Genomic DNA, 13636 nt, shown 5'->3' on the forward strand with positions numbered 1-13636 from the left:
TTTAGGTTCTGGTAAAACAGCTGCTTTTCTGATGCCTATACTTAATCAGATTTTTGAAGAAGGGCCTCCAAAAAATTTACCTGTGGTAATTAACTCCCCAGTTGAATATAATTAGGTCTTAACCCTTCCAAGCAGCCAAGATTTTAGCCTTCACTTTTACTATAAAAGCCATGGAAAGTTTTTTTTACTTGGTTATAGTTTCAGGATTGTTTTTTCTGATTACTGCTTTAATTTGAATGTATTTCGTCAGGAGTAGTGAGGTTAAGAATTTTTAAGAACTGATTTTTGCCTGAATTATATAATTAGGTAATAAATATTGATTATTGACCTAAATAAGTATTTAAGTTCAGTTTTTATAACTAGTTCTGTCAAATCGGTATGAGCTAGATGAATCTTACTACTTAGTATATTAGCTTCCTTAACGTTATTGTAAGTATTTTTAAAATCATGTACAAGGCTTGGTTGGTTGGAGGGTTAAGTAATATACTTAATAAAAATACATATTCATGCAAATATGGCATGCTTTGCATTTATGAAATGACATCAAGAATATGGACACTTTTTTTAGTTACATTCTAAAGTACAGTACAAAGTCAAAAATTCAGACTGGTAAGGACTTTGGAGATTCCGGATATTAGATCTAGTTTAAATCTAGTAAGATAACATAGGAATTATGAAAATAAAAGTATGAAATAGTGTTTTATGTAATAATAAAACATTTATGACTTTTAAGGAATCTAAATTTATTTAAAAAAAAAAAAGCTGAATATTTGTTTGCTTTAAAGATTTCTTTCAATGCAAAAAAAAAAAAAGGAGGGGGAGAGACGTAATTTACAAAGTTCCATTCTTCAGGTTCTGTAATTGCCATGTGGAGATTTTTCACTAAATTTTCAATCAAAATGTTTTTGTTGTAAATTTCTTTGCCATTTTCTTTACAAACGGTAGCAACACTTTTTGGATTTAAGAAAAATACTGCAGATCTTGCCCTTGCTGTCCAGTAGTTGATTTGCATTAACTGAAAAATTTTTTGTTTACAAAATTTGAAAAACTTCAATTTCATGACTATCATTATGAAGCTTAGTTAGGTTTGCCATTGAATGTTGTATCACGTAATTGGTGTCTAAAGACATGTTCTGTTAAATTTCTTCTTGGCTGTCACACACTGATGAAGTTAAGCCTGAATTGCATTGGCTTATCTGAAAAGCAAATCAGACTAAACAAACTAATCAAACAGTACTAAATATAATTTTTTAGCCTACGAGTATCATTTACAAAATCTGTTTTTTGCATATGGATAGAAATTTGTTAAATTTTTTCTTGTCAACACTTTACAGTGCAGCTACTGTATCAGGGAAAGCAGTCGGTTCCCATGGAAACAAGCCTTAACCCATATTTCTTGAAGAATTACTTTTCAGTTTGCCACGTTTAATGACGAGCTGGCGATTTTCATTTTTTATTTTAGTTCCAAGTAAAATGCTCATTGCCCTTTGTTGTCGACCTCCAACATCCAATTTCTGAAAATTAATATTCAATGTCGTAGATAGAACTTTTTTAACCAGAAACAGTATCTGATTTTGTCACGTTAGGCTGTGTCTGAATTTGCCTTTCCTCTTAATGTACAAATCAGTAAAAAGAAAATCTGAAAGGTTTCATAACTTAAATTACGTCCAAAGGGGCTTTTTTTTTTTTTTTTATACATTTTGTGTGACCTTTATTAAATATCATGTTCTTTGTACTTAAACCATTAAATTAATTTCGAGAGCAATATCGCAAAATAATTTTAAATTAACATATTTTTCGACACAATCTCGCTCGCTGGAGATAAAAACGTTTTTTCTGTACAGCGTTGCCATTTCTCGTTTTGAAATCCTTGAGTTTGTTTATCAGAAATTCGTTAATGATTTTCAAAGTAGGAGATCGATAATAAAACAAATTTCAAATTTGGGTTTCCGGATGCCTATATTCGCAGTAGGATTACATCATTAAAAATTTGATGGCTCTCTGAACCGTTGTTTTGCATAAATGTGTATTACACACATTTGTGCAGATCCTTTATTATTTAATTTCTTCAAATATAATATAAGGCAATAATATTTGGTGGCAATATTTTGAAAAGTTAGACATTCTGAGTGATTCGACGCAAAACAAAAACAGTAGTCCCTCAGGAACAATGTCCCTTTGGACTAATAACTTGATAAAGTTAAACTGTATGCTTATTTTTGAAGAAAAATTATGCTATTATTTTGCTTCATGTTTGTTTTGGGAGGGTTGCAAAACCACTGATGGCATCTTAGAGGTGTTACTTTATTGCCTAATTTTCTGTAACGTAGTATAGACACGTTTATTTCGTAAATGCAAAATAAATTTTTATATTTTTTTAAATACTTATACTAAATGCAAAATAAACTTTTACATTTGTACTAAAGTACTTTCTAAAAGTTTTTCGTTTGGAAAACTCATTTTGCAGCCAACAGCAACAATTATGAGGAAAGCTCGGAATAGTATTACAATATTTGGAATTTTGTTCTGGAGATCGTATTTTAGAATAAACACGCAAAAATTTACAAGGACTGCCTTTCCACCTTCTTATTTTGTTTTCTCTAGCAATGATGGAAAAAAAAAAAAGTTTAAATACTTCTCTCTAAACAAGAAATTTTTCCTTATTAATGTCACTGTGATCATAATTGATATTCGTAATTTTCATTCAAAAGTTTTAACGGAATAAAAAATAAATGTATGCAGCCGTTAAAATCTGACGGGGATTTATTTGAATAACTTAATTTAGAAAAAAAAATTTTTTTTTTTGCCCCTTCAGTTTAATTAAGAATACAATTTGAAATCACATTATTCTTCATGTGTTTTGAGGTTAAGGTCTTTTCAATTATTTGGCTACCTATTTTATATTTAAAATTATATAAAATTTCGATTTTATAACTACAGTTAGCTTTGTTGTATTAACATAATTTTGTATCAATATTTTTATAATAAAATCATAATTTTCATTTAAGATAAAAAATTCATTTTTACGCAAAGTATGGCATGGATTGTGGGCCCCAAAAACACAATGGAAAATAAATCAACCATGCAGTGTTCCTTATTATCCGCAAGGAGGTCTTGGCTTTCCTAAAGACTCAATGTTGCCCACTTTGGTAGTCTTTCATTTATATTCTGGCAAAGAAAATACTGAATCTAAAAATATCATCCACAAAGTTCTCAGCAGCCACAATTAAAATATTTCTTCTCTCCTGTTTTGATATGAGAAATTTGGTTTGATATATCTAATTATATGGCAGAACATAAGAGGGGTATCGGTTGAAAATTAGAGACGCCTTTGTGGATTACTTTCTTTGGGAACATGACTCACTGTCTACGTTACTTACAATATAAACCATAAAAATTCCTATGCAGCCAAACCATTTGCCGGAACTGGAGCCAAGTTGAACTTTACCAATATCTATCCACTCTGGCCAGTGTTTGTAGAGATGTGTATCTGAAAAGTCGTCTGAATCATTGTCACAAGATTCTGTTTGTTTTCAATCTGACTGAATTGCTACTGCCAGTTTGAATCATTAATTCATCCACTAGCTCTTTAGAAGTTCGGCCTTGTCGTAATAAAAATTGTCAAGTTTTTCTGTTTGGAAGTGACTTCATCCAAAGCTTTCTGTGTTTAAAATTTTCTAAGCTCAAGTCACCAGTTACATTCCTTTCCCTGATCAGTTTTTTAACTGATGACCAAACATATTCTATTGTGTTTAGATCGCAGTGGTAATTAGGGAGACGCACAACATGATGCCCATTTTATTTTATAAGCTTGTCAATTTTATAGATTAATTTTTTAAGACGATTGCATTCTGTCGAGTTAAAATACTTCCACTTCTTGCATTTTGGAATTACAGCATATCAAGATACTCATCAGCTAGTTTCCTGTTGTTTGCTTTGTAGCAAAATTCGTGGGTTTCGGATCTGCGACATGGAGCATTGCCCATCCATACCACACTTTGGGGTCATAAATTTGGAAGATGCTTTTCCAGCATCCGTTTTTTGAAATTTTCATAGCTCATTTATTTGCCCATCATAATCTGCACTTTTAGCTGATGCTTTGGTTTTTCCTTAGCACAGGCAGTAATTTGCATATGGATGGCATTTTTTTCTGTTTGATGTAGAAGTGTCATATTATTTGCTATATAAGACATTTATCATAATTATCAATTTTGCAGTTTTAATCAGTTTTTTTCACATGTATTTAGAAGTTTATTTTTGCCCATTGTTGATACTTCACTCTTAATTTTTAATTATATACTGTGATACTCCATAAGCTTATGTTCTTTTCTGAGCTTTAGGGAGAGGAACTGCTAAAGAATTTGCAGAAGTACAAAATTGTACACGATTTGACGTGCCTGAGATTTTAAAAGTTGACCTTTCTTAAACTGGAAAAGAATTTTTAAAAAAATTAGCAATTATCAAAGCACTACAAAAAGCAAGATAAGTAGAAACAAATTTTAACAAATACCAGTACAAAAGAAACAAGAAGAATAAAAATAGTTAAAGGTAATATAAGGCTGAAGGGGAAAGACTCATGCAACTGGGGGGCGAAATCAAGAAGACGAATGGTAAAATCTTTTTCCCCATCAGCCAACAGTTACCCAAAACTAAATAACAATAAAGCATTCCTTTGGTTCACCCCTACTTGAAATAAGCAAGCTCTGGTGCTATAGCAATCACCAAACTACGACAGGAGCTGTTCTCCTTATAGACAGACAGTAAGTCTTATCACCAATTATAATGTCACATGAAAGGTTACCATGCTCTGTAGTATTCAATTACTAATCTTTTTAAAAAAGTTTAAACATGTTTGCATGAATCCTTTCTCAAGCTGCCTTGTGTTGAAGCAAAAAATAATGATGATTTGCCTGATTGCCATTAGAGAGAGAAATTATTCAGTAGGTGTAAAATCAACAATGTTTAGGTTTGAGATGCATGCTGAGTAAAAATGTGGCTATGGAACCAAGTTATTGATCATAACAGATTTATGCTAATAAATGATTGTTTCTTCAATATGGAGGTATTTTATTTAGTTGCAAAATGAAGTTAAGAGTCAGGACTCCACGTTTTATTATTTAAAAAAATAATTTTTTTAATTTCCTTTTGCTGATTGTCCGGAGTTCTGTATTTTAGATCATACGGGATATTGGACATCTGATTTCCGGCTTTGTACTGTACTTGAAAATTCTATAGCTTTTGATACTGTAACTTCAGAATGTATGGTTCATTCAGTAAACAGTATGAATATGTATATATATATATTTCTTTTTAGATTATGAAACGTATTAAATTTTAAGGGGTCTTTAAATAGTATAAATATCCCATTTATTTTTTATTGTTTTCTTTATTTACCCTTGTGCTGATTTTATTGGTTCACATACCTTGTCTTCACTATTTACTGTTGTTATTGTTATATGCTAGATGTTTCTACAACAGGCCCAACCTCAAACTCGTTATCCTGGGCGCATGAAACAGTATCCCATGGCACTTGTTCTGTCTCCGACCAGAGAATTGGCATGCCAGATTTATGATGAGGCATGCAAGTTCTCATACAGATCGCGTGTACGACCTTGTGTTGTGTATGGAGGTGCTGATCCAGTCCAGCAGATGAAGGATCTAGATCGTGGATGTCATTTATTGGTTGCTACTCCAGGTCGACTTGTAGATATGATTGAGCGGGGAAAACTCAGTCTAGAAATGGTCAAGTAAGCTGTTATTTCATTTGTTTCTAACTTAACTATTATTATTGTTACTCTTTATGCATATTTTGTATTTATCAGTTTCATTTTAAATTCAGAGTGATATGCATCTTGTTTTTGATATTAAAGGTAATATTTAAAAATACATTCTACTCATTAAGAAATTATGTATTCATTGTTCAAATACTGATGCACATATGAAAAATTTTCAATTATAAGTTTTGCTTCTTTAACCAAAATGTTTAAAATATTGTACTGTCAAAAGTCGTTAATTCGGACACCCATAATTCGGAATGATCTATAATCCAGACCTCAAAGCTAAAAACTTTTTGCGCATGCGCCGCGTTGACATATGCGCATAGGCGTTTACGCGTGCGCGTAAGACCTCTTACGATTGCGCATTTGCGTGTGTGCAAGCGCAGAATACATTTTCGCATGCGCGTTTTATGTATAACGGACGGTGTAAACTAAAATTATCTATTTCAGTTAATGTTGATGATTGCGTTGTTCCTTAATTTTCGAATTGGATCCGGCTTATTATTTTTTGCAGACTGTAAGAGCAATACTATAAAAGTAAACTTGAACTTTCGATTATGTCAAATAGAATTTTTGATTCTGGAGCTCCCAAAGGATCGTACAAAACGAAAGTATGTTTTGATGTCCATTAAACAAAAAGTGGAATTGCTGCAAAAAATGGATAAAGACATGAAGAATGTGACAGAGAGGTTAGTGAAAACGAAAAAATTTCGATTGACAAGTTAGTCGGTATTCTCGGCACAGCAATTAACGGGACTTGAACAGCGGAACTTTGTAAGTGAACAAAAAATTATGTCTGTTTATAGAATTAAAGAGAAAGTATTATCACATAAAACGAAGCAACTTAAACAACTTACATTGAAAGAAATGTTTAATAAAGTAAACAAATAAATATTAAGCTTTTTTTTTGTAAATTTTGATATCCTTTAGATCATAATTGTTCTTTATTTCATAAATTACGGTTTCATATTTTTAATTTTAGAATTTCTGCATGCCATCTTACGCGATTTAAACTGATGATCTATAATCCGGAAAAATCGATAATCCGGAATCGCCGAAGTCCGGAAGAGTCCGGATTAACGACTTTTGACTGTGAAAAATTTATTTTCATATACATATAAACAAAATTGCTGATCAGTGTGCTGCATACATAGTGTGAGTTTTCCCATAAATGTAAATTTTCCCTTTTTACTGAGTGCAGATGACAGGCATTCATGAATTTTGTCATCACAAGTTATCCAGATTCTTCTGTAATATGTATTAAATGCATATTTGTATTGCTTTTTAAATTTTTTTTCCCTTTTTTTAAAGATACCTTGTTTTGGATGAAGCTGATAGAATGTTGGATATGGGATTTGAGCCACAAATTCGACGAATTGTGCTTGAAGATAATATGCCTCCTCTGGGTAAAAGGCAAACATTGATGTTTTCTGCAACATTCCCCAAAAAAGTGCAGGTTTGTATCTTTCAGACTTACTTTATTTTTTATTGTTTTCCATGCTGTTTCTTTCTTTCTTTCTTTCTTTTTTTTTTTTTTTAACAAATGTGTATTTTTTAGGAACTTGCTCGTAATTTTTTGAATAATTATATATTCCTTGCTGTTGGTCGTGTTGGCAGCACATCAGAGAACATAACTCAGAAAGTTGTGTGGGTTGATGAGCATGATAAAAGGTCTTTTCTGTTGGATCTTCTAAATGCTGCTGGACTTAAAAATTCTGTGAACTGTAAGTATATATTTTTCATGGTTAATTAACTAAGGGGCTTTCATAGTTGATTGTTCAAGATCTGGCTAGTACAGGATTAGTTTTTACATTTATTATGTTGAGGAATTTTGTGTATTAATAAATTATCTTGTGTGAATCGAAGTATGTATAATATAAATAATTGTGTTAGTCCTGAAAATGTCATCCAAATATTTCTTGTATTCTTATATACTTTCTTATAGGCAGTAGCCTAAGAGTTCAGTCTTTTGCATCATTCTTGTTATATATATAAATTCGTAATTAAAATATTGTTATAATTTTCTGTTGAATAACAGCTTTGATTTCATTTATTCATCAGTACCTCTTATGTAATGAAAAAGGTCACAAATTGAAAAATTGAGTAAGCAGAGGCAGGTTACAATAGTGGGAAATATTTATCCAGCTGCTTGTTCTGGACCGATGTCTTAAGTTCATTGTTAACACTCAGGTGTGCTTACTGTACTCAGTATCTGATTTTGTTTAAAATCTTACTGATTTCTTCCCTCTGTGGCACAAATTGTGGATATGATAAAAATTGCTGTGGAAAATGTCAAGCTCATCGCTGCTACATGCAGTCATAAATTCTTCTTCATTTTCATCACTGGCATAGTAAACTTAATATAGTTATGAAATAATTTGTATTTAGGTTTCAGAATGGAAAGTGCCAGTAAATGTATATTTAGTAGTGAATCATATTAAGCCAAAGTGGCAAATAATTAATGGTAAAGAAGAACATGTTAATATGCATAAAGTGCTACTTGATGAAAATGAAAGTAATAGTGACAGCTTTTTTAACTCGAACAAAAATGTCTCCAGTTAGGCGTAATATGAAAAATGAACTTAACAACAGATTTGGAAGCACAGTTTAGTTTTGAGGGAGTTGATATTTTAATAAAAATTGTCTTCCTTTTAAGTTACAGCCTGATAGTAAAATTACTAGTTAAAAATAATTTTACTGTATTATCATTATATCCTATTTTTATTTAACAAGTTGAGCGCGGAGCCGAATTTGCAATCCTTTCCGTTCAATCGGCAGCAAGCTAAGCCATATTTTTGTTTAGAATGTTTCGATACATTTCATTAAAACTAAATTTAATCACATTTCATTCAGACTATAAGTTAAATACTCTCAGTTCTGTGGATTGACGTCAGCCAAGCGAAAATTCCAGTTCCGGTCCTCAGGCTACCGATTGACTTATTTACAGAATGGACTTAAGATAATGGCTCACTCGCTTTATATGGTTTGTGGTGCTGACTCTGTCTAGTGCAGTAATTTCCAAGAAAGCTCTCGTATAATAATCATTTCATTTTATTGGAAACATATGTTATATATTTTCATAAGGAATTTATCTATTTCATGTACCTGAAAATGTTTAAAATTTGTGAGAACTATCCTACTTACCCAATAACATCCTCCAGTTAAGCATTCTTGTGTGAAAATACTTATAGTATTTGCTTAAAAATACTAATTTGCTTTAAAATACTAATAGAAATCTTTATAATAATGTTTTTTTTTTAATAGAAAAAAAATCTTACCTTTGCATTACTGTTGAGAATCCCAATATCTTTCCACTTCCAAAGTAATAAAATTCCAGTAACCAGCATAGTTGCCAAGTCTTTGAGTTTTCATCACATCATCCTCATTAAATGCATATAAACCGAACAGACGTAATAAATGAAATGACATAAGTGTTTCTATGCTCCTTTTTAAAGTATGGGATAAATTCACCATCATTGGTTAAACTATAACCATTTTTAAAAGTAATGTTTGCCTGTGTGACCCTGCAATGGAATTACATGTATTATTTTTTATCATGGAAATGTTAATTATGCTTAATGATTTAGAAATTTTTATACTTCTATTGTAAGTCAAGAAAGGTCAAATACTGGTGCATATGATTATTCTTAATTTTCATTAAGGGAGTTAGTGTTTAAAATATAACCTATAATAATAGACCAAAATAATTTTTTAGCTCGTGATTCTTTAACTTTAACATTTGTGGAAACAAAAAAAGGAGCTGATGCATTGGAGCAATTTCTATCCAAAGAAGGTTATCCTGTGACTAGTATTCATGGTGATCGATCTCAGAAAGAGAGAGAGGAAGCTCTATGGTCATTCCGTACTGGGCGCACCCCAATCTTAGTGGCAACTGCGGTAAATAACTTTTGTATTTCTATAGAATTAATGTAAAATTCATAGCTTTCTCATAAGAATACATCACTTCCCTTTCTCTTGGTGTGAGTTTATTTTTCAGCGCAGAAAGAAGCATTCCTTTGCATTTCATAATTTTGTTCATAATGTAGTTTATTACTAATTATGTAAAGCCTTTGAGAAGTATACATAATTTATTCCTAAATAATTTGGATCTAATATTGTAAATTTCTGAGTAACCATTAGATTGTTTGGGAGGGGTTCATGTATAAAGCTGTTGTGCCTAGTTCAATTGATTACTGATTACGTAGAGCCTTTGAGAAGTGTATGTAATATATTCCTAAGTAATTTAGATACAGATTCCTAAGTAATTTAATACAGCTACATCTAGCGGCAACAAAAAATATTAAACATTCTACCTAAAAAGTCATATGTGGTACGTCCGGTAGAGTGAATTAAATGGCGATTCAAATATGACACACCTGGCCGTAAGGTAATGTTCGCTACTGATGCACATATGACACGCCCATACTGAACGGGCTAAAGAAGTAATCAGCTAGTGAAATTGTGTCTGACTGCTGCAAAAGTTGGCAGAATGTATACTTACAATTTTAAACCTTTATTTGTTAAATTCTCTAGATATAAAATATATTTGGTACTTTTCAGTTTTGAGGACCGTAAAAAATCGCCAAACTATTGTTGATGCCAGTGCTGCCAAAAATAATTGCAGCAACCCTAACGCAATAAAGGAAGTATGATAGTAAATAACTATTTAAGATTATTCTTTTAATTTAGATTAAAGGTTAATTTCATATAATACTTTATTATTATAATTTATATAAAAGAGGCTAAACATAACTAAAAGGAAGCATAAGAGTAAATAACTATTTCAGATCATTGTTATAATTTATATAAAAAATGACTGAACATAACTGAATAGATTCCTGCATCGCTCTTTCGCTACTGAATTATTGCTAAAGCATAATTTAATCTCGTTGGTTGTTCAAACTAATTTCCTATAATGAATGATGCCTTTTCTTTGAAAAAATTCTGTTGCAGACTTTCCGTCACTGGTCAATTCCCAAATTGTTAAATCCATAGCGTTATGAAAAAAGGATTTACAACTTACACTAGTATTTCAATGGCGTCTTAAGAAATTAGAACTATCTAAACATACGCAATTTGAAATCGGCGCGTACGTTAGATTTGGCACGCTGTTAAGTGAGCGCTGTCGCTAGATTTGGCATTTTTGCACATACATTTTCGCTGCAATTTTTTAACGTTTCTCAAAACAGAATAGTACCAAATATTTTCATCTGTTTTATGTTAGTGTGCTTACTGGCCCATGTTTTTATACTTTTAATCATTCTCTATACAGGCCTGGTGTCCTACCAGTGGCCGAGTGTTAAAACTGCTAAATTCTGGTAGTTTGATCTGCTTTGGGTTCGAAACCAGTGTAACATGAATATGAGCCAGTTTCCTTTAGAAAAGCATCCCTTTTTTGTGTAGACAACCCTCATGGCTTTGACAAGTTCAAATTACCTAACCTATACTCATCTGTCTTCTTTCAAATTAAAATATTTCTATATAAATTATAAGGATAGTTATTACTATGTAATATTAATTCTTAAAAAAAGTTAGCATTGTATAGATTTATTTTCATTTAAATGTTTTCTAATTGATATACATTTATAGGTTGCTGCCAGAGGTTTAGATATTCCCAACGTTAAACATGTTATTAATTTTGATTTACCAAGTGATGTAGAAGAATATGTTCATCGAATTGGTCGTACTGGCAGAGTTGGAAATTTAGGTGATTTCTTTTTACTGTTGCTCTTTATATAGCTTATTTTTGTCAATTAGTTTGTACTTTTGTGCTTTTAATATTATTTATATTAATTTGTATAGTTTTGTGTGTATTTAATTTTGTTTGTGTTTCATTGAAAACCTGAAAAAACAAGTGAGGTGAATACATAACTGAAATGCAAAATTATTTTATGTTTTTGTATAAACATCATTAATTTTTTCTGATTCTCATGAGACTTGATATGAAACGATGAAAAATTGGGGTATGCAAGTAAATTTTGGTATTTATAAAAAATGTATAGATTTCAGTTATTATTTTTCCTCCAAAAGCTGTCATAATTGTTGCATTAACTCTCAGAGGATCCAAACTGTATATATACACTGCTGGCCATTAAAATTACAACACCAGGAAGAAATGATCTGATGAATGTTAAATTTGCATGCAAATGATTAGTATTCAGCGCATTTAGACAGCGTAGGAGGGAGAAACTGCATTTGAAGCTCTGCATAAAAGAAAGGTGTAGTGGATTTCTCATTCAGAAAGTGATTTTTAAGGTTGGAGTTTGCTCATAATATCGTGTTATGCCTCGACTAAGAAGAGGAAATGTTTATCAGCAAGTTTCAAAATTTGATAGAGGCAGGATTTTTGCCTATTGAAAGTGTAGATTATCGTTCCGTGATATTGCCGGTCGCAGTAGTGGATATCCAACCACTGTCGTGGGAATATGGAATCAGTGGATTGCTGGGGGTTATACTGATCAGCATGCATGATCTCAATACCAGAGACGACAGAATATTGCGAGTCAGCCCTGCAAAACCTTAGACCACATCAGGGATCATTAGTCAGGAAATGGGCCATGTTTGCAGTATGCCCAGTATGGGTTTGTAAGGTGCATCAACGTTTGCAGCACTATGGACTATCAGCAGGGTGACCATTAATTCAGCTTCCCTTGATAATGAAGCATAGAGATGATGACTCTGGTGCACCAAACGACAAAGCTTGATACAGAAGTGGAACAATGTCGCCTTTTCAAAGCAGTCCTAGTTCTACATGCAGTATTCTGACGGCCATATACATGTCGGGAGTGTCCAAGGACTGGGGCCTCCTTGTATTCATTATCGGCATAGGGGCCCTGCACCTGATGTGATGGTTTGGGATAATCACTGGGTACATAACACGCACATCTCTAGTTCGGATCGATGATAATTTGAACTCGAATTGGTACATTTCTGACATCTTATGTCCAGTAGTTGTGCCTTATCTTCAAGGTCTGCCAAATGCTACATTCCAACAAGATAATGCAAGACTGTGTGATGCACATCGTTTCTGACTTTCCTCAATATACAGGATATTCGATTGCTGCCCTGGCCTGCATGGTCTCCAGATCTGTCACCCTTTGAGAACATCTGGTCATGGGTTGCTGAGAGACTGGCCCGCCAACCCTCTCCAGCTAATACAGTTGATAAAGTGTGGCATAGACTTGAAGCAGCATGGAATGAGTTGCCCAGTTTGACTCCATGCCTAATGCGATAAGGGCTGTTATAGCTGCCAGCTGTTTCTGCTAATTTTACAACCCTGTAAACCTCCAAATTTAATAATTTTGTCTTCATGCCATACAGTTTACGTGCAGTAAATATCTTTTTTGTATTTGCTTTCCTTCATGGTGTTGCAATTTTAATGGCCAACAATGTACATTCAAAAGTATTGTCTTTGATATTTAACAACACAGATATATCTTGAAATGTGTCCAGACAATTAAAACAGCATGTATGTTAGAAGAAAGAGGCAACGTACAAATTGGGTCATTTTCTAATTATAATAATTAAAAAAATAACTCTTACTTATGGGCTTTTTGGTAAATTTAGGAGTTTAAAGCCTAAACCTTTGATCACTTGAGAGTCAAAGTGATCATACATAACTGCAAAACTATGAAACTGAATTGTCTTTTTAACTCTTTGAGATTTGCTGCCTAAAAAAATATTTTTGTGGAAAAAATAACACATAAATAACTAGCTCCTAATACAATGTTATTTCATGGGGGAGGGGAAGAGGTAAACCTTCAAGGTTATTCATATGGTGGGATAGCGCTTGTCCCATCGTGCACCTACAGCAGTAAAATAACATCTTTGCTACAGCATAAATTTTCCTATCATGCTTA

At 32.3% G+C, this 13636-nt stretch overlaps 1 protein-coding gene across 3 annotated transcripts in view; it reads left to right on the plus strand.

Moving 5' to 3' along the window:
* LOC118199938 (ATP-dependent RNA helicase DDX3Y-like) overlaps positions 1-13636 on the plus strand; it is a 63557-nt gene that overhangs the window by 35813 nt on the left and 14108 nt on the right. For 2 of the 3 annotated variants that reach the window (XM_035371824.2, XM_035371825.2), the window contains exons 9-14: positions 6-85; positions 5464-5747; positions 7089-7233; positions 7336-7501; positions 9493-9674; positions 11367-11484. In XM_035371824.2, coding sequence (XP_035227715.1) covers positions 6-85; positions 5464-5747; positions 7089-7233; positions 7336-7501; positions 9493-9674; positions 11367-11484 — 975 coding nt within the window. The remainder of the gene's footprint in view (positions 1-5; positions 86-5463; positions 5748-7088; positions 7234-7335; positions 7502-9492; positions 9675-11366; positions 11485-13636) is intronic. The other variant, XM_035371826.2, reaches the window with a different exon arrangement.

Source organism: Stegodyphus dumicola, chromosome 4 (assembly GCF_044657685.1).
Source record: "Stegodyphus dumicola isolate Sdum_Otavi_A_Nest chromosome 4, ASM4465768v1".
In the NCBI taxonomy this organism is placed as follows: domain Eukaryota; kingdom Metazoa; phylum Arthropoda; class Arachnida; order Araneae; family Eresidae; genus Stegodyphus; species Stegodyphus dumicola.